Genomic DNA, 20,046 nt, shown 5'->3' with positions numbered 1-20,046 from the left:
ACAAAACAAACAAACAAAGCAGGAATTAAAAGACTCTCATCTGGGTCCATAAACTGTGATGCTTGCCAGAGGGAGTGTTGCCAAGTACTGACCATACAGTATGCCCAAACTTTTGCCTTAGCTCCCCCCCCCCCCCCCCTCCTTTTTTTTTTTTTTTTTTTTTGTTGTTATCCATGATGTAAAATGGATGGAAAAAATTCTTAACTGTGTCTTTTGGAAAGCTCATTTTTTATCTGCACTAAGTAGATTACACTTTTGTATGCCCCTGTATATTAGCTAAATTAGCTAATGGACACTTTCAGCAGAAAACAAAACATTAATAAACAGGTGCAGTAAAGAGCCACCCTACTCTGTGTCCTAAAGGGGCAAAATAATCCATAAACATACTAAAACAAATGCAGTGTCTGTTCAAGTAGTTGAACCAATACAGATGCATTTGTTTTTACAATTTTAACTTTATTTATATTAGAATGTTCTATAGCTTATATACAAATTGCCATTTGTTGTCAGTAACAAATTCACCCAATTGCTTTGTACATACACCGATCTCTCTCTTTCTGCCAGTTTTGATGCCTTCTGCCAGAACGGCCAATCAGAGGTACCTCAGCGTTCATCGTTTTTTACAAATATCTGATTCAGACATGACTGGCTACCTCAGCGTACTGTCTTAATACACAGCACTTATGTTTCAGACACAGGCTTTGTTTTCACACTCATCCAATCAATCAGTTTGCTGTTAGTCTGCATTATACAGTCAGATGTGTCTTGTGAAGTTTGCCACAAGGATGATTAAATCTGCAGTCATAATGAAAAGCTCTCCGAAGGATATTAACTTGGAGAAAGATAGCAGGCTAGCTTGTGTTTCTAATGGGACATGCATTTTGCAAACCACAATTTTTACCAAATATAAGCACTTATTGCTTTTTAATGCACTTTTGGCCTAAAGTCAAGCAAACCATCGGCTCCTGATTCTTCTCATCTTTTAACAAAATTAAACCAACCAACTCCTAGCTGACAATCCATCTCTTTCCAACACATTGGAATGCCACCGCCCCCCACCCACCATCTCTGCTTTTGTGAGAGACCGTTCACTTCATTATGGTCCCCTGTAGTTTTATTGCAGAGCTTCTTTCCCATCAGTCCTTAACCTGGCAGTATTTGCAGATTGATGCTGTTTTCTTTGAATAGTGGCCCAGTAAAGAGCGGTCCTTGCTTTCTGTAAGAGTGCAGCTCCCTGTGTGGAAGTTAACCTTGAAAAGAGGGATTTTTAAACTGCTGGACTGTTGAGCACAACTGGGCACAGCAGCATCCACTCGTACGCTTTAGGACTTAAAGAGGTGCCACTTTGGCAGTGCGATCCATCTTGAGATTGTACTGAAGCTGAAGGGGAGCTGGATTATATCAACTGCAGCCTGTTAGGTGGGATGCTGTGAGCTAAGCTGGCTCTGCCTCACTGATTGCTAGGATAAATTTGTTGAAGTCAAAAGAATACATCAGTACTTTTCAGCCACATCTCCTCCTGCAGCATTACTATAGACAGTGTTTTTTTTTTGTTTTTTTTTCACATTTTCCTGTAAATGTAAGTAAACAGAAATGAATTGAATCTGAATCTGTGCAGGGTACAATTAAATCTCAAGACTATCAAGGGATTCTAGAGAGAAATGTGCTGCCCAGTGTCAGAAAGCTTGGTCTCAGTAGCAGGTCATGGGTTTTGCAACAGGATAATGACACAAAACACACAGCTAAAAACACCCAAGAATGGCTAAGAGGAAAACATTGGACTATTCTGAAGTGGCCTTCTATGAGCCCTCTTTGGAAGGAGCTGAAATATGCCGTCTGAAAAGGCACCCTTCAAACCTGAGACAACTGGAGCAGTTTGCTCATGAGGAGTGGTCCAAAATACCTGCTGAGAGGTGCAGAAGTCTCATTGACAGTTACAGGAATCGATTTCAGTGATTGCCTCAAAAGGTTGTGCAACAAAATGTTAAGTTAAGGGTACCATCATTTCTGTCCAGGCCTGTTTCATTAGTTTTTATTTTTTTAAATAATTCTGTTGAAGCATGGTTGAAAAGCAATGTATTTTATTGGTTAATTTTCATACCATTTTTATTTTTTATTACTTCAATTATTACTTCAGATTCAAGTTATTTCTGTGACTATTGTGGGTTTTTCTTTCATTAACCGAGGGGTACCAACAATTTTGTGTACATCACGTATATTAAAGGCTTATTCTCATAGTTAGTAAGGATGTGCATGGGTACTTGAGTACTTGAGTACTGTTAACTGTTCAATGTGCAACTATTGGGTATTGGCTTTGTTTTTTAATCATGGGAAGTATTTAAAAATATAATATAAAGACCAAATGATGATGATGATTTTATATTTTAGTATGCCTGTAAATTATGACACTTGTTCTTACAAGTGAGTGTGTGTATTTAGTCTGATAGTTCCTAACTGAAATACTCCGTACACACAGTATGTTGACATGAGTACTTTGTTAAAGATGTGACTGAAAGGCAGAGACCAGGCGTCGTACACTGAGGATGATTAAGTCCTCATCAGCATCCCACTCTTCACTGGTTAGCAAATTAGCTCTACTATAGAGAAAGCCTCCGTTGTTATGTAAACTTCTGTGTGCTGCCAAATTGTTGTGCTACCAGTCTGTGTTTATTCTGACTAAAGTCTGTTTTTGTATGTTATGTTTTTTTTCTTCCCTGTAGCTAATGTGGCAAGAAAAAGTGAGTCAACCCTTAAGAAACACTTGGGTTTCTGCATTTAATACTAATGCAGTTTACTCTGATCGTTATCTAGGTAGCTAATAACACACAAGCAAATGTACTGTTCATATCTTTCATGGAGCACATTTAGTAAACATCCACAGTGCAGGCTAGAAAAAAAGTAAGTGAACCCTTGAATTTAATAACCTGTAGATCCTCCTTCAGCAGTAATCACCTCCACCAAATGTTCCCAGTGGATTTGGAAAACATTCAGGAATTCTGTGCAAGGACCATCACTGGCTGCAACATTTCATTACAGTTTAGGTCAGGCTCTTTTTCTTTTTCACCCATTCTTTAGTTAATTTACTTGTGTGCTTTGGATCATTGTCGTGTTGCATCACCTAACATCTCTTCAGTATGTGGTCATAATCTGCTGCCCATACATTGTCCTGTAAAATTTTGGATTTATTCTTTCCGCAATGATCCCTAAAGCAGCAAAGCAGCCCCAAACCAAAAATCTCCCTCCACCATGCTTCATAGAAAAGATGAGATGAGGTTTTTGTCTTTTTTTTCCTCTCCAAACATATGACGTTTTTTTTTTTAATCTCTCCACAGTTTCTCACATCTAGGTGGCCTTGGGAATACATTTATTTAATCGGCAAAACACAGATTAATAAATTCAAGGATTCACTTTTTCTAGCCTGCACTGTGAATGTTTAATTGATGTGAAAGACATGAACAGGACAGTAGTTTAGTTAAATTGTGTTTGTCTTTAATTCTGATAATTGTTTTTGGAGTAATAAATGCAGAAATCCAGGAAAAGGATTCACTTATTTTTTCTTGCAACTATATTCTCTGTAAATTAAATCTTAATGTAATTTAAATTTGTCAATGCGCATCCCTTTCACAATTTTTACAAATCCCTAATAGTTTACAAATTCATAATCAGATTCTTTTGACTTCTTTTCAACCCCTTGAACCCTTTTGAGTTTTAATTTTAGGACCTATTAGTTGGTAACTATTATACATCATTCTGTAGGCGCTATGAAATGATTTTTAAGTTGTGTTGCTTGAGGGTGAGGAATTGGAGGATATGTTCACATATAGACCTTTAGGGTTTAAAGAGTGGACAGTGAAGCACATTAAAGTCATTCTGTGGTAATGGACAGTGCACTAGAGATTGTTGAAAATACATTGTAATGTTTTTCATAAGTTATGAGTGAGTATGACTAAGATTAGAGTAGCAGTGTAGCTGTTGGTTATGATCTGGATGTTTGGTATGACTTCTTAAACCTAATGCTGAACACAAAAATAACAGATATGAATAAAAAAAAAACCCAAACAGAACTGATGTGACAGATTGTCGTATGTAGTCACGAGAATGAACCGCCACTTCCACCTCTCTGCACGTTTGTTGTTGATGTGTGCTACGTGCCTCGAGCTGTGTTGCACTGATACGTTTATATCTGTTATTTTTGTTTCTCTCCCCCATTTCTACGGTTGTTCTGGCAATGGTGAAGGATGGAGAGCACGACAAAACACAGATGGTAAATAAACTTACCTTTAATAATGCTTCTGCTTCCAATTACGCCCTGCCCTCAATCACCCCCCTTTCAAATGGTTTCTCTCAAATCGTTTACCTACTGTGCTCTTTTAGTATGCATGTGTTTCGTGATTTGTTTTATTAATGATTCATGCAGTAGTTTTATATTGAATGGTAGTAGAATTAGTAGAATTACCTACCATCACTCTGCCACTGTAATGAATCAGTCAATCAATAGGAGGAAGAGGGTGTAAATATTCAAGGGCTTATTAACACTACTAATGTTCACTGGCAAGTTTGTATTATGAGAAACTCTCCATCACAACGTCCACATAGACCGTTAGCACGCCCACTCGACTGTTGCGGCTTTTGCATTTGAAAACGGCAGAGTTGGAGGATTCCTTTTGATTGTGGAAGGGTGAGTCAAGCCTGACAGAACAGGTTCACGCAAAGCAGTGCCTTCATTTGCACCTGGAGGGAAGGGAGTGCTGAGCAACGGTCTTCAGCAGAAAGATGAGAGAATTTATTTACTTATTTTTTTTGGTCATGTCTTTTATTTTGACTGACACCGTTTGGCTTAGTTACTCCAGTTTCACTGGAAAGAGGCTAAATAATCAGTTTAGCTGGAAGGCAGATAGTGTTCCACTGAAACTGTATTTGACTAGTGGATGTTAATTATGAATTTTGAACTGATTCCTGGATAAAAGACAATTACGATTGTTTTGCTAAGAACTGAGATCACATTTTTTCAGCATACAAATTTAAAAGTGAAATATAAAGTGTGTATATAGCGTGCTAGAAGTCAGAAGTCAGGAAGGTATAGTATTTATAGTCAAATGTGCAATTAATGTCTAATAGACAGATATGTAGTCTATGGTTGATTCCCAGATGCGTTCCTTAAACAGTTAACTGTGCAGTGAAGTAGATAAGGAGTAAAGATAAGCTATTTGCAATTCAGCCTTAGTTTAGACTTGGCCAGTCTTCTTTGCACTCCGTGTCACTAAACATTCAATATCAACAGCACTGGTGAGGGAGTCGGAAGTGTGCTTTTTTTTTTTTTTTTTTTTTTTTTTTTTACCGAAAGCAACCCACACTGCAGTAGAGCAGCATGCGAGTGAGACATTCCACGGGAGGATTTTGTGCAGCTTTTAACACATGGCTCATGGTTAATTTGAAGCTTTAAGGGGAGCGCAGCACTCCATTTTTGTGGACACGTGACTCAATCGGTATGCTGCAAAATTGTCTTGCAGCCGTATGCAAAAATTTGGGCAGCCCTGGTCAAATTTCTATAATAAAAAATAGCTGAAAAAATATGATGCATTTCTTAAATAATTTTGAGCAAGATTACTTTTCTTCATTTTCATCTTTTTTTTTTACAGTTTCAAAATGACAAATTAGGAAAAGGCCCAGAGCCAAGTTTGGGCACCCTACATGGTCAGTACTTAGTTACACCCTCTTTGACAATTATCACTCCTTGTTAACACTTTTTGAGTCTTTCATTTTTGCACCCTTCCTTCCTTGCCAAAGGCTTCTGGTTCGGTGAGATTTTGGGGCCATTTTGCTGCACCGACGTCTGCTGCACTTTTGAAGTCTGTACACACTTTGTGATGCTGTTTAGATCAGGGGACCCTTATCCAGCTGTAGAAGCTCCTAATCATTCAAGATTCAGCGCTTTTATGTCATGCACAGCAAATGGTCAGTTACACTGCGCAGTAAATTCTTACTTTACTACGAAACCCTGGAGAACATATGTTAAGACTATAGACAAAATGAAACTAAGCAGAAGTAAAACTAAAGACATAAGTAAAAAAAAAAAACAAAAAAAAAAACAACATTTTAGCACATGTGAAAGTTGGTCATTGAATTCATTCTTCTCTACCAGTGAACTGTTGCCAGTGGCTACTGGCCAAAGCATTATCGATCCACCCTGTGCTTAACAATAGCTGAGGTGTTCATTTCATTAAATTTGTCTCCATGTTTCTCTAAGCTTACCTTTGCTTCTTTGTCTTGGATGTTCTTTTAAAAACGGACACTGACTCTACCATGGTCATATTTGTGCCGTTGTCGCTGCACAGTAGAACAGTTCACCCACTCCAGAGTCTGCTTCCTGAAGGTCTTTTGCAGTCTGTGGTTTTGATTTGCCTTTCCAGCAATCCTACAAGCAATTATCTCTGAAAGATTTCTTGGTCCTCCAGACCTCCGTTTGACCTCCACCATTCCTGTTAACTGCTGTTTCCTAATTACATTACAACCTAAAGAAACGGCTACCTGAAAACATTTTGCTATTTTTTCGTGAATTTTTCCTGGTTTATGGGAATCAGTTCTCATTTTCAGACTGCTAGGCAGCTGCTGTTCATTTTTTTATTCACTTATATTCTTAGTAATACAAATTTTGACTAAGGTGTACTCTAACTGCAGCAATAACTAACACTCTCAATTCTCTGTTTAATTGTTCATTAACACTATCGATTTAAACAGCTTTCTGCTTACCCCAAATGTAATCAGTCTAGCACTTGTTTGAAATGTGCTTGATTTAGTTTTGCCTTTTTGGACATTGTGTATAATGCATTGTCATCTGCATTATTAAAGTGTGTTACTTACAGGTATAGAACACAAGGTAGTAGTATCATTCAATCGCAAATTTTGTTTGTACAACTGTGTCAGTGTCAGAAACCACATAATGTCTAATAATGTCTTAAATGCAGTTTGGTGCTAAAAGTGTGCCAAATTCTGAGGTATAAGCCATTATTGAGCTTCAGAGGAAAAGAGAAAACCTTCAGACAGCCAAGATGACTTACTAATCAACTGTGCTTGGGAAAGGGAAGGGGGAGGGTTGTGTGTTTTTCGATTATTTTTTTTTTCTTTTTTCATTTTAAACTGTAACTTGGATGGAAAATATATTTTCCCCCCAGTGTATTTTGACTATAATTGGCTTTCAGCTTTAGTTGAATTATTATGGTTCCAGATCTGAACTGAAAAAACTGAACTGAAAAGTCATTCACTCAGTGATTTTATGTAATTTCCAAGTTTAGTGAGTGTATGTCGTAATACTCCAGAAGGCTCAGCCCGCCATGTTGGTCACTACAGACTCTGCATGTGTTCCATTTGGACTGCGATTCCTTACACCAAATGGGAGACCTACGTTAGGCAGAGAAGGCTGTCAGCGTTCAGCTGTTGTGGCTTATCATTTTGGATGGGCCTTGCACGGCTGCATGTTTTCTTTTGGATTATCCTTTAAAGAATCACAGAACTGTTCATTTTTGGCTTTTCTGAAACTGCTGAAAAAAACCACAGTAATACTTTTTAGATCTGCTTTTGGGATTCGCAGTGGTCTATTACCCAGAAGAAAAGCTTGCTTGTGTCCCTTGTGTTATCAACCCTGTTCTTCTTTTCTGTGAGAGCAGTTGCTTAATTGAGTTCTGCTGACTACAACACAAAAATAAACATTTTCCCCCCTGCCTTTAGTCATCCATACTCTCTTATCCTGCACCTCTAGCTTGCATTGCACATTGCATTTTCATTGTGTTAATACTGTGGATTATACTCATTTACCTAACCCTTCATTGGCTCAGGTTGTTTTAGAGCATTGGAAACAGTGCTATAGTTCTCCCAGGCTGACGTTTGCAGCGTTTAGTACCTTTTTTCTGACCTTCCGGGTTAAAGCCTATACCCTCACTTAACCAAGCAGGTTGTTCACATAGATTCTCAATGTTCACATGATAAATACACATTATCTAGTAAATGTGTCCTCTTGTTAACAAGTTCTTACAATTTATATTATTTATTATATATGTGTGTTTTATCAAGATAAACAAGTAATGTGTGTTTGTGTGTGTGTGTGGCCTGCCACCTCAGTGTAATGCTGGCTGGCTAGCTAGCTGATGCGTCAGGGCTGGCTACCCAGAGCTTCCTCCAAGCACATTAGTTGCTGGGTGATATTGCAGCTACAGGTTAAAAAGAGGCGCTGGCTGGTTGTGCATGTGTCAGAGGAGGCATGTGTCCGTACTCACCCTCACTACATGTGATTGGGGAGAGTATTAAGGAGTGGGTTGGGCTATCTACTGTTGGCATTAAAAAAATATAGAGACATACAGGAAGAAGGCCCTAGTGTATATTTCTGTGCAATTTAACAGGGAGAAATGGCAGAGATAGCATTTGTTCATAGCTATAGAAATGATCTGCAAAGTAATGCAAAGTACACCTGGCTGCAGGAGCCATTTAGCTCAAACTTGCACAGTACCTGCACCTGATAGTTGGGTTGGATTGAGGTCAGATCACATTCTCGCCACAAATGAACCGCACCAGTTTAGGGTACGTGATTCATTATGATGAATTTTTATCTGTTTGTCAAAATGAGAAAAGGTAAAAACATAAATGACTAATTGACTCATTAGGACTGGTTGGTCAGGTCGAGTTATTTGGTATTGTCAGCTTAATGTAATCATTTCTCTGACTCCTCAAACCTTGTGCTAGCACTCAACAATGAGCATGTTGTAGGCAAATGACAGAGGATCTCCAAAAAGTATCCACTGTCCAAAATGTAATTTTGCAATGTCTGTTAAGGGGAACTGTGGTGGTCAAGGCAAGATCTGGAAGACCAAGAAAACTCGTATTTGCTTGTATGTTGGCCAGAAATCCTTTATGATGGCAAAACTGATGCTAAAAAGATGATGCTTTCTCTAACGGTACAATAATCCAAAACTGACCTCAAAATCCATCATGGACTGCTTACAAAATGAAAGCTGAAGCTTTTGGAATGGCCCTTACAGCCCTCTGAATTGACGGTCACTAAAATTGTGTGGGTACATTCTAGACATGCTGTGTGTTTAAGATGCTCCAGTAATATCATCAAACCTCTGCCAAAAACAGTGTTACTAAATACTGGATGTCCAAACTTTCACTTATGCCACATTGACTGTTTTATTTTATTAATTTTTTTGTTTTATGTTAATAGTATGTTAAAGTAACATACCACTAATCTTTGCATGGAAATGACATTCTTTAATGCTTTACTGCAGATATTGTATTTAGTTATTTACACTTAAATAACAGAAAATGACAAAGCAGTGCCCAGACCTTTGCATGCAACTGATCGCTTTCTCACATTAAATTTACTCACAAGTGATGCTCAACATCATATTCTTGTCAGTGATTGATTGTTTCTTGACCATTTAGAAACAACAAGTATTTCTATACTAGTTGTTTCAACATTGCTGATTCATTATTTCTGTGTATGTGGGGAGGGCTTTTCTGGAAGCAACGTTTAGTGATTGAGCCATCACCTAAGCATTGGCCCAGCAGCTGGGACAACAGTGTCAGGCTGGGTTCACTCCAGGAGGGGTTTACTGTGTGCGCCCAGCACTTGCCCCCTAATCCTCTTACAGTCAGCCTGCCAGTAATTACCCCCTTTCCCTCTCAGGCCAGCACAACTATCTGTGCGCGGGGAGGAATGACTGCATCATCGACAAAATTCGCAGGAAGAACTGCCCGGCCTGCCGCTTCCGCAAGTGTCTACAAGCCGGCATGAACCTGGAAGGTAATGTATTACTCAACGGTAGCACGTATTACTCAATCACTGTATAAAAGCTTTAAAAGGCTTTAAAAGGCTTACCCCGGTACTCTCAACCCGTACCCAAACCGTATGTTTGAGTCTAGAGGTCGTGACAATCATCTTTCTCCTCTCCTGTGGCTTCTCTAGGAAGCATCTTGTGCAGGTGATGGAAGTTTTTTCAACCATTGTGGAGCTGCTTTTAGGGAAAAGGCAGCATGCCGTAAAATAATGGTCTGAGCAGCCCCTTTGATGCACTACGTGGAGCATGAATGGCTCATCTACTTATGTGCAAGAGTATAAAACTGTGCATGATCTATTTGTTTGAAGCGTAGAATAAGGCGGAGGGGGTGTAAAATGACGTATATGCAGCAGCAAGCCTACTGAATCTGGGGATCAATCATTGAGGCTCTTAGTTGCCATAGAAACATTTATGATGGAAAATTAAAAACATGGGACAAAATGAGATTGAATTTGATGGTAACCTCACATGGAGAAACATGCACGCTAAATCAAAACAAAAAGGAGAAAAAAGCATGCGGCAGGAGTTAAAAAAATACTGTAAAAAATATACTGTATGTGTTTTCTGTTTCTGTTTTTTTCACGTTTAGAAAAAGTGTTAAGAGGGTTATGCAGCATATTTGGAGAGACTTATGTTGCAGCCTTGTGCAAAAAAAAAAAAAAAAAGCTCCCCCAGTCAATCTGCACTACATTTATTAAAAAGGTAGAGCTAAAAATTTGCATAGACACTAGAAATTTAGCTCTAAGTGTCTCTTATTATCATCTTTCAGAACTATTGAAAAACATACAAAAATACTGCTATCACTTTAGTTTTTCACTTTAGTAATTACGGGGAATTGAGAGCAAAATGTGAAAGAGTCTGAAGTATGCAAATTCATTGTGTGTATACACAGCCAGCAAGCACTTTACTAGGAACACCTGTAAACCTAAACATTAATTCCAAACGTCTTTTCAGCCAATGGTAAAAAAAAAAAGGCATAAAATCATGCAGGGCCAGCAGCTTCAGGTAATGCTCACATCAACCATCAATATGACGGAATGTGATCTCAGCACTGTGTGATTTTAACACAACAGGCTGTTAACTTAAAATAGTGTAATAAAGAAAACACATGCAGTGAGCAGCGGTTTTGCAGGAGATGCCTTGTTACTGAGTGCGTCAAAGTAGAATGTAAAGAGACCGCACTTTACAACTGTGGTGAGCAGTAAAAAAAACATCTGAGAACAGGTCACTAGATCACACAAAACTTTGAACCTTGATTATATAGATTGAATACATCATCAAGGAACCCATTTGGTTCCACTTCTGTCAGCCAAGAACAGAAAGCTGAAGCTGCAGTGGGCCTCAGGTCCCCCAGGAGGTCCCTCATTTTCAGGTCTCTGCAGAGATCCAGTTCAACTGGGATCAAGTCACTCCACCAGTTGTGGGTCCCCAAAATTGTAGCCTGGTATGGTGAATCATGATTTCACACAGATGTGAGGCTCAGAATTTGGAGCAAATGATAATGCACCATTTCACAAAGCAAAAATCTTAACCTGGTTTCATGGACATGACTATGAGTTCAGTGGTCTTCACTGGCCGTAAGCACCTGATCTAATTCCAATAAAACCATAGAATGAATCTGAAAAACTTTGACAGTCATGTCAGAATGTACGTTTCCAACGTATTGCATAATCCTGGCAATAAATATCTGAAGCTATTTCCAGACCTTGTTCCTATAGCTTTTCAACTAAAATATTTCAGAAGAAAATCAGGCTTTGTTTTAGTCACTGAAACATTCAGCAAGCTAGCTATTTCTACTGGCCTTTTCTCTAATGCACGTAAATGTAACTCAAAAGTTTGACCCTTCCTTGATTGAGGATGGAATCTTCTCTGATTTGCACTCTCTCCCTGTATTCCAGCACGCAAAAACAAAAAGCTAATCCGGCTAAAGGGCCAGCAGGCCATGGCTGACCCAGCACACCCCATGCCAGACGAGCGGGCATGCTTATTGGTGCCCAAGTCCATGCCTCAGCTGGTACCCACCATGCTGTCCCTGCTCAAGGCTATCGAGCCAGAGATCGTGTATGCAGGCTATGATAGTACCATCCCGGACACCTCTACCCGCCTCATGACCACCCTCAATCGGCTGGGTGGTCGCCAGGTCATCTCAGCAGTCAAGTGGGCCAAGGCCCTACCAGGTAAAGAGGGTATTTTGTAGCTGTTCTGCTTCTATCCTTAAAATGAGAGAGAACCAACATCAAATGTACACATGACCGTTTTAAGCTATGCAGTGTTTTGCCATTTTTATAGATGACATGGTGTCACAAACGACAGGCAAATGTATTTGAGATAACAGTTTGAGGCAAGTGTCTGATTCCATAAATTGTTAGGTTCAGTAGTTGCCAAGTAGTTTTCTAGGCTGCTCTGTGGATGTTTAATGACCTTACTAAGAGATAATTGGAAAAAAGGTGTTTTAGTTTACAAGATAAGATTGGAAGTGTGGCTTTATCCATTTAATAAAAGCACACAGAGCCTGGTTACTGATCTGTCCGTCTCAAGAGAGATGGTTTAGTGTACATCAGTCTGCAGTTAGATAAATTGTCCACAAAAGGAGAAAATTCAAGCATGTTTATACTGTCCGTAGGAGTGAGCATCCTGTTAAGACCACTTCAACAAGCAATTCTGAAAGAGGTGTGAAAAAACAGACAGAAAAGTTACACACTTTGTTCATGTGTCCATTAGAGACAGTGGCCAGTCTCAAGTTTGCAACTGGCTGTTCCACAGTGCTTCTGAGAGAAAGTTCAAAGGACAGATGAGATGAATGCGGAGCTTTTTTTTTTTCACAGATGCACAAAGCTATGTTTGGAGGAAAAAAGACCTCTGCACGCCAACAAAAAATATAATCTCTCCATGGAGGGAGCATTATGGTTTGGGCTGTTTAGCTACCTCATGGCCTGGATGCCCTGCGATCATTAGGTAGACAATGAATTTAAGTGTATCAGAAACAGTTTACAGGAAAAAATAAAAGGTAGTAGATCAAGATGAATTGGATGAGTCAACAAGACAAGGTTGTGGGTTCGATTCCTGGGCTTGGCAAGCTGCCACTGTTGGGCCCTTGAGCAAGGCCCTTTACCCTCTCTGCTCCCCGGGCGCTGGAGTTGGCTGCCCACCGCTCTGGGTGTGTGTGTGTACTCACTGGCCCTAGTTCACTAGTGTGTGTGTGTTCACTTCCACAGATGGATTAAACGCGGAGGACACATTTTGCTGTCCAGTGTACACTGTACAGTGACAAATATGTGCACCTTTACCTTTTTTACCTTTTACCCAAAGCACACAAATAGATCAGCTTAAGAGTGGTTAAAAAAAGATGATTGTTTGGTGTTGAGTCTTGGTTCCTCCCAAAGTTTCTTTCTCCAGCTCTGAGTTGCCACTGTCGCCGTTGGTTTGCTCACTGGTGGTCTTTAGATTTTGTCTTTGTCATCCCAGAAAGATTGCTGAACTTAAACACATTTGCATGGAGGAATCTTCCCCTCTGTGTTGTTCAGATTATATTGCCAGCTACAGGAAATGGTTGGTGGAGATGATTGCTCCTAAAGAAGGAACTACACTTACTTTTTCCAACCTGCTCTATATATGCTCACTCAGTGTGCTCATTAAAACTGTTTGTGTTCCTAGTTTAGTTGGATTGTTTGGCCATAGTTGTGTCTAATATAACAAATATACCACATTTTATTAGTAATTTTTTTTATTAATTATTTTTTTGTGTAACTGTATTATTGAATGTATACTGGCAGTTAGCATAGTTGTTAATAGCTGTGTTAGATGTGTCAGCCAAATTACCTCTCTGGTCATTATGAGGGCAATCTGAGAAGCGAGTTCTAGATTGCTGAAAAAGGTCAACCGTTAAAAGCAAGAGCGTTAGCATGCCAGGCAGTACGGCCACAGTGGCGTGAGAAAGCACGCACATGATTTGTTAATCGTTGGAAGTATTTACTCTGTCCCACTGCTCTAGCCTGAGCAAAATGAGGTGAGCTGGGAAAAAACTCGAGAGTGAGGTTATATAAGAGTTGCACGCCTGAGCAAACACGGCCAAAGAGGACGTTAAGCACTTCACCTTTGGAAGATATTACAAAACCAACTGGTGCTCACTTTGTACCGTGTTTTTATACTGGTAAATGAACATGAACCGAGACTCTTAGTTGGAACATAGTTGGTTTTAAAGAACAAAGATCAAAGTTGAATCACTGTGGATGTCATTCATCACCTGATTATTCTAGGCATTTGCCTCTGTTCTGGTATGTGTTCAAAACAGCGGTTTTCAAACTAAGGAGTGTGAAAATTATTAATATGTAAAAATGTCTGAATTTGTTAAGTTCCAGCAGCACCTCAACCTGATATACTTATATTAGGGATTTATTGAAACTTTGTAACCGTAAATACTGATGTTATGCTAACACACCTGCACCCATCCTAATTGGTTACTGTAAGTGTCAGTTTACTGTGAGCTACCTTACCATGGTTACCATGGCTATTCCTATGTAATCTAGATCTTTAAAACTGGGCAAATCCTGTGTAAATAGTACATATGTACTGTATCGTCTCATGCTTTTCCTATCCTTAGGTTTCCGGAACCTGCACCTGGATGACCAGATGACGCTGCTACAGTGCTCCTGGCTGTTCCTCATGTCATTCGGCCTTGGCTGGAGATCCTACCAGCAGTGCAATGGAGGCATGCTCTGTTTTGCCCCAGACCTAGTCATCAACGAGTGAGCACAGCTTTTTATTTAAAATAATAATTAATAATAAAAAAAAAAAATCCTGAACTCTGAGGCTTATAAAGCCTCAAGCTTGGCTGGTCTGTTGAAATCTAAGTAGTTTGTGTTTTAAATCAGTAAGTCAGTCGAGAAAACTGTAGTTTGGAATGTCTTAAGATGTGATTTATGACCAGATTTACTGCCCAGCATTTGGATCCACATGATCTACCACATTGATAAATCAGTGAAATATAGTGGTTATGAGGTTATGAATTGAGAAGCTTGATGAATTACAGATTTATTTTGTCCTTGAACAAGGCTAAGTGAAAAGCTCTTACTCTCCTCTTGGGAAGGAGTTAAGTTTTGGATGTGTTTCAGGGAGAGGATGAAGTTGCCCTACATGGGTGAACAGTGTGAGCAGATGCTGAAGATTGCCAATGAACTGGTGAGACTCCAAGTGTCATATGAAGAGTATCTCTGCATGAAAGTTCTTCTCTTGCTCAGCACAGGTTGGTTCCTTAATCTTTATTCTTTAATATGGCTCTGATTCTATATATAAAAAAATTAATGGTTGCACATTTATTCTGCTTAACATTGGACATCATTACCATCAGTGGGTTGTATAGATCGTTGGTCTTACCAGTGTTTTTGTGGGTTCCAGATTTGTTCAGCCAAGCAGATTTGATGGTTACTTAAAAATGAAAAGATTCCTAAAACACACTGAAAGCAAAGCAAAGCAGCATTTCAGGGCATATTCATACAGAATTTAATATTTATGTATTGACATGATTCAGCCGATCGGATTATATATATATATATATATATATATATATATGGACAGCAGATGAAAGTAACTGTTAAGTTTAATACCACATTGATGTTGATGGTTAAATACAGGTTTTTTTTTTGGTTTTTTTTGAGTGTGCTTCTTTAGTGTGTCACTTTGACACAGTTTAATGTAGTTTGCAGTTTTTAGCACCCAAACAGATGCCATGCGTTGTCCATTAATATGCATAATGAGTACCGTGTTACACAAGTGGCTTAGTTTGGTTCTGCTGCGTTTTCTGACTCTTTGCTCATTATGTCAGGGGTATGCCATAGCAGTGGGATTTCTTTTTTTTTTTTTTTTTTTACTGATAAATAAAAAAAAAAAAAAAGCACTGATTAGCTTGCTAGTGACTCATATTACATATAATTAAGTGATTGAAAAGATGTGTATCTGATTATTTCTTCTCACACTTACCTGCAGCTGAAAGTTCTAGAAATATTCATTAAGTCATTCTGCTAATACTGTACAGCAAAGAGTCTCCGCTAGTGTTGCTGCTCTGCCGCCCTGGTAACACCATCATTCTAAATGTCCTGGGTCTATTTTGAGTGTAGTCAAAGACAAACTACCGCAGGTCATAAAGCACCAGTTCAGCATGGCACAGTGTGCTGATACAGAACAAACGTTTCACAACAGTCTGAACATACTTGATACTGAATAATTTATCTTAACGTAAGCCAACCAGAAAACATGACATGATTTATGATACTTTATGGCAGAAACAAAATCAAACAAACAGCTTTCTGTAACAGTATTCTTGTTCTGGCACTAGTGGCTTATGATACATATCTTATTTTTTAGGCTTTGCTCTTTCTAAATGCAAAAAGGAAAAGACCCCAGATTGTGTTGTGTAGGGCTAAAGTTAGTCTAAAATAACCATGTCCTTACATGGCAAGCCATTTGCTGCTCGGTATGTTAGCAAAGATACAATTTGTTGTAAAGTGACAAGCTTTAATGAGCATTTAAAGAATCATTTCATGCCTTTTAAATTGCACTAAAATGAAGTATAACAGGATTCACTTGGGTACTTTGATTGTTTCTTGAAGAAATGAAAATTACATGTCTGTTTCCAAACAGGTTTTTTTTTTTTGGCGCTGCTTCACTAAACAAAAAGGCTCTCAGGCTTCCATTTCTGTTCATGCAGCATGTCCTGTAAATCACAGGATTAAATACTTAGTCCATATAGCCCACATCTCGAAATATGAAGTTCAGATTTTGATTGATCTAGCTGGGGATCAGACTTCATATGACCGCAATTATCTCATTAGAAAACAGGATACAGTTTCTCCCATTGTATTTGATGCTGCATCACTGTGCATAAGCTCATGTCCATTTTAAATGGGTTTGCCTGGGCTATAGTTCAACATCCCAGAACCTCAGATCCGATTGCTGATATGGCATTATATTTTTTCCCTCCACGAGGAAGAGTGCAGTGAATTTAAAATGGTTTATACATACTTTCCAACAATTAAGTGAGGTTGGGGAAAGGGATTTGTGCGATAAACTGGACTAAACTGAGGGATGTTTTCATATTTCTGGAAATTGTGGATTTTGCAATGTGGATGTAGTGTGCAATAACGGCCTGTTAAATGTTAATCTTATTTGTTGTTTGTGCTTTGTTGAAATATAATAATAATTAATTATTAATTAATTGCTTGACAAACAAATAAATGTCCTATCTTTGTTCTGCTGATTGACATTGTGACTAAGCTGTAATTTGGTAATTGCAGTACCAAAGGATGGGCTGAAGAGCCAGGCTGTGTTTGATGAAATCCGCATGTCCTACATTAAAGAGCTGGGCAAGGCTATTGTCAAACGTGATGAAAACTCCAGCCAGAACTGGCAGAGGTTCTACCAGCTCACTAAGCTTTTGGATTCCATGCAAGAGGTAAGCTGAGGGTTTCTTTTGGAGCCTTTGAGTCAGGAAAAGCACAAAGTAGTAGTAGTGGGATTAAATTTAAAGACAGATTTTTCTTTTTTCCTGGTGGTGATACCGTTCAGAGCTGGGATTGATGCTTTGGTAAAGGCAGCTTTTGCACTAATGAAATCACAATAATAGATACTGAGGCCAGTATTCAATACTGCTGTTATTACTTCACACAACACCTAACAGTGGGCCACTGTCTGGGAGCTCTGTTTACACCATTGTGGTCTAAGGCTCTGCTGACTGCCTAAACGCTGCCTTTGTTCGCAGATGGTGGAGGGGCTGCTCAACTTTTGTTTCTACACATTCGTGAACAAGTCCCTGAGCGTGGAGTTCCCGGAGATGCTGGCCGAAATCATCAGTAACCAGCTTCCGAAAATCAAAGACGGAAGCGTCAAGCCTCTTCTCTTTCATCAGAAATGACTGCCTTAGACAAAAACAACGAAAATGCCTTAACGTCGCCCACCGCTAGCCTACCCGCCCAACTTATTGCTCTAAATAGGCCCTCCACTATCAAGGATTAGTAAACGGTGTGTTTTTTTTCCACGTCCTGTATGTGTGTCATTCCCAGAGGAATGGGCTTTTGAGTGGGAGAAAGAGCAGGGAGGTAAGAAAGATAACGAATGTTTGTGGCAGTCAAGGACAACATTTTTTCAGCCCTTTTATTTTCCTAAATCACAATAACACTTTCTGCACCTACATTAGACTGGAGGGGGCTAATTTTACAAGCTTAACAAATGTTCTATTGATTTTTTTTTTTTTTTTGCATGTACAGTGCTGCAATGTTTACAAAAGTATAACATAAAAGGGAAAACGTGCCTTTTTACAGAGAAGAAAAAAAACAAAAATACAACTACGAAATGACTTCAGCAATTTCTCTGTCCAGTGCAAGTAAGTTAGCATACATGCTGTTCTGTTTATGCTTGTGTTTTGTACCAGTCACGGCATTTTCTGCTCCTGCTTGATGCAGCCATTTTTTTTTGTTTTTGGTTTTGTTTTAAGAGCTGGCAGCTCAGTGATCCTCAGAGGTGGCTGAAGACTTGTTTTCGATCCAGACACCGCGCTCGAACATTAGTTCAAAGTGTTTTTACCCCCAGTCTCTGAGGTCTTTTGTCACCAGCTACTTGTTGTTTATGCTTTTACGAAATTCTTTTGTCCTGGACACATAGCGCCAATATGTGCTTTTCAATTTCAGTCTGTGTTAAGCAACATCTGCAACGCTGTAACCTATAAATCAAAAGAGCGACATGTCCTCTCTGGTGGGCTTCAAAAACACATCAAATAAATGTTAATGGCCTGAAGTATACAGTGGTCTCCAGGTCCATTTTAAGACAGAGTAGGCAGCCAGACAGATTGAAGTCACTTAGCAAGTAAATCGTTTGTGACTCTGTTTCCTAGAGTTGAGCTTTAGGGTGATCACAGGTATTGCTTGCTGTGGCACTAAAGCACAGCTACACACAAACTACAAATTCAGTCCAAATTTGGATTACAGCTTATAGTGGATCCAAGCCTACTGCTTAAAAAAAACAAACAAAAAAAATGTATTACTGATACTGTCCACAGTGTTTCAATAGACACACGCTCCACCATCACAGGAATTTTAAGTAAGCATTCTGTCTTGAAAAGCACATAGCAAGGGCCCCCCCCCAAACAACTAAACAACTTTGGGTTTTCCTCCCCCCCCTCTTGCCAGGAATTCTGTAACTCATTGGACAACCTCAGGCTAATTGTTCTGGCCTACTTCGCTGTGCATGTCTTTGAAAGTATTTTCCTACTGTAGTCCATTTTTGTTTTGCTGTTGGGACTGCATTGTTTAAGATCCTTTAATCAACACCTACATTAGGATCTTAGGGGAGTAGAAGTGCCGTTTTGGGCACATTGCTGTGGAGCCTCTAATAGAAAGCCGTTTTGCGTCCATTTGCGTGCTTCTGTTCTCAACATGGAGAAGCACCACTTTATGGTGATATTGTGAACAGGGACAAAAGATGATCAGTTCATGTTCTTTCTGCTCAGGCCTGCATTTGCTTTTCCCTTCATGTGTGCTTCACTTTTCACATACTGCTGCTGTCTTTTTACCGAAACTACACCAGCGAAGCGTTACGTCCACCCTCATGAGCCTATTAATAACGAGCCTCGTCATAACTTCAGTGTGCACAGCCATTCATAACGTTTGAGCGATATTGCGACCAGCACCTTTCTTTGCCAAATGGCGAAAAAAAAAAAATCTCTTTCCCCAAGAACACTCCCCACTTAAGGCTGTATATAAGCCAGAAGAACAGCTGCCTTGTGATCTAGAAGACTAACAAAATCTTGTGTGCAAACTTCTAAAAATGTGTGTGTGTGTGTGTGGGGGGGGGGGGGGGGGCAGACATGATCACTTTTTAAAAAGTTGTTTTATCGTTCTACGAAATCCATTAGATATAGCCACTACAGAATTCAAGGACACATTTTAAACATTGGGTTCATCTACATTCATTAAGGGGTTATGGTGTTAAACTAGGCCGGGCTTCAACCGTTTTGTCTTACTTTCACATACAGTACAGTGTTAGCAGGCCCCCAGCCCCAGCCGTCCTCCCCACTGCATTCGTTCAGGGCGAAACAGATTATTTATTATGCTGTACAGTGTCCGTAACCCATACTATTCCAGTGACAGCATAAAAAACTATTTTATGACCGCTCAGTTTTGCAACCATAAATTCTTCACTGGACCTTTTTTTTTTTCCTCCCCCCTCC

General features: G+C 39.3%; 1 protein-coding gene across 3 annotated transcripts in view; it reads left to right on the top strand.

The window, feature by feature from the left end:
* The window catches only part of LOC140539374 (glucocorticoid receptor-like), a 59,774-nt gene extending 40,102 nt beyond the window's left edge, over positions 1 to 19,672 (top strand). For 2 of the 3 annotated variants that reach the window (XM_072662078.1, XM_072662079.1), the window contains 7 exons: positions 4,238 to 4,264; positions 9,680 to 9,796; positions 11,729 to 12,007; positions 14,431 to 14,575; positions 14,942 to 15,072; positions 17,120 to 17,277; positions 17,584 to 19,672. In XM_072662078.1, coding sequence (XP_072518179.1) covers positions 4,238 to 4,264; positions 9,680 to 9,796; positions 11,729 to 12,007; positions 14,431 to 14,575; positions 14,942 to 15,072; positions 17,120 to 17,277; positions 17,584 to 17,736 — 1,010 coding nt within the window. In that variant the 3' untranslated portion in view covers positions 17,737 to 19,672. The remainder of the gene's footprint in view (positions 1 to 4,237; positions 4,265 to 9,679; positions 9,797 to 11,728; positions 12,008 to 14,430; positions 14,576 to 14,941; positions 15,073 to 17,119; positions 17,278 to 17,583) is intronic. The other variant, XM_072662080.1, reaches the window with a different exon arrangement.
* Positions 19,673 to 20,046: the final 374 nt, after the last annotated feature.

The sequence above is a fragment of the Salminus brasiliensis genome, chromosome 18 (genome assembly GCF_030463535.1).
Source record: "Salminus brasiliensis chromosome 18, fSalBra1.hap2, whole genome shotgun sequence".
NCBI lineage: Eukaryota > Metazoa > Chordata > Actinopteri > Characiformes > Bryconidae > Salminus > Salminus brasiliensis.
This window is presented reverse-complemented; position numbering and strand designations above follow the sequence as displayed.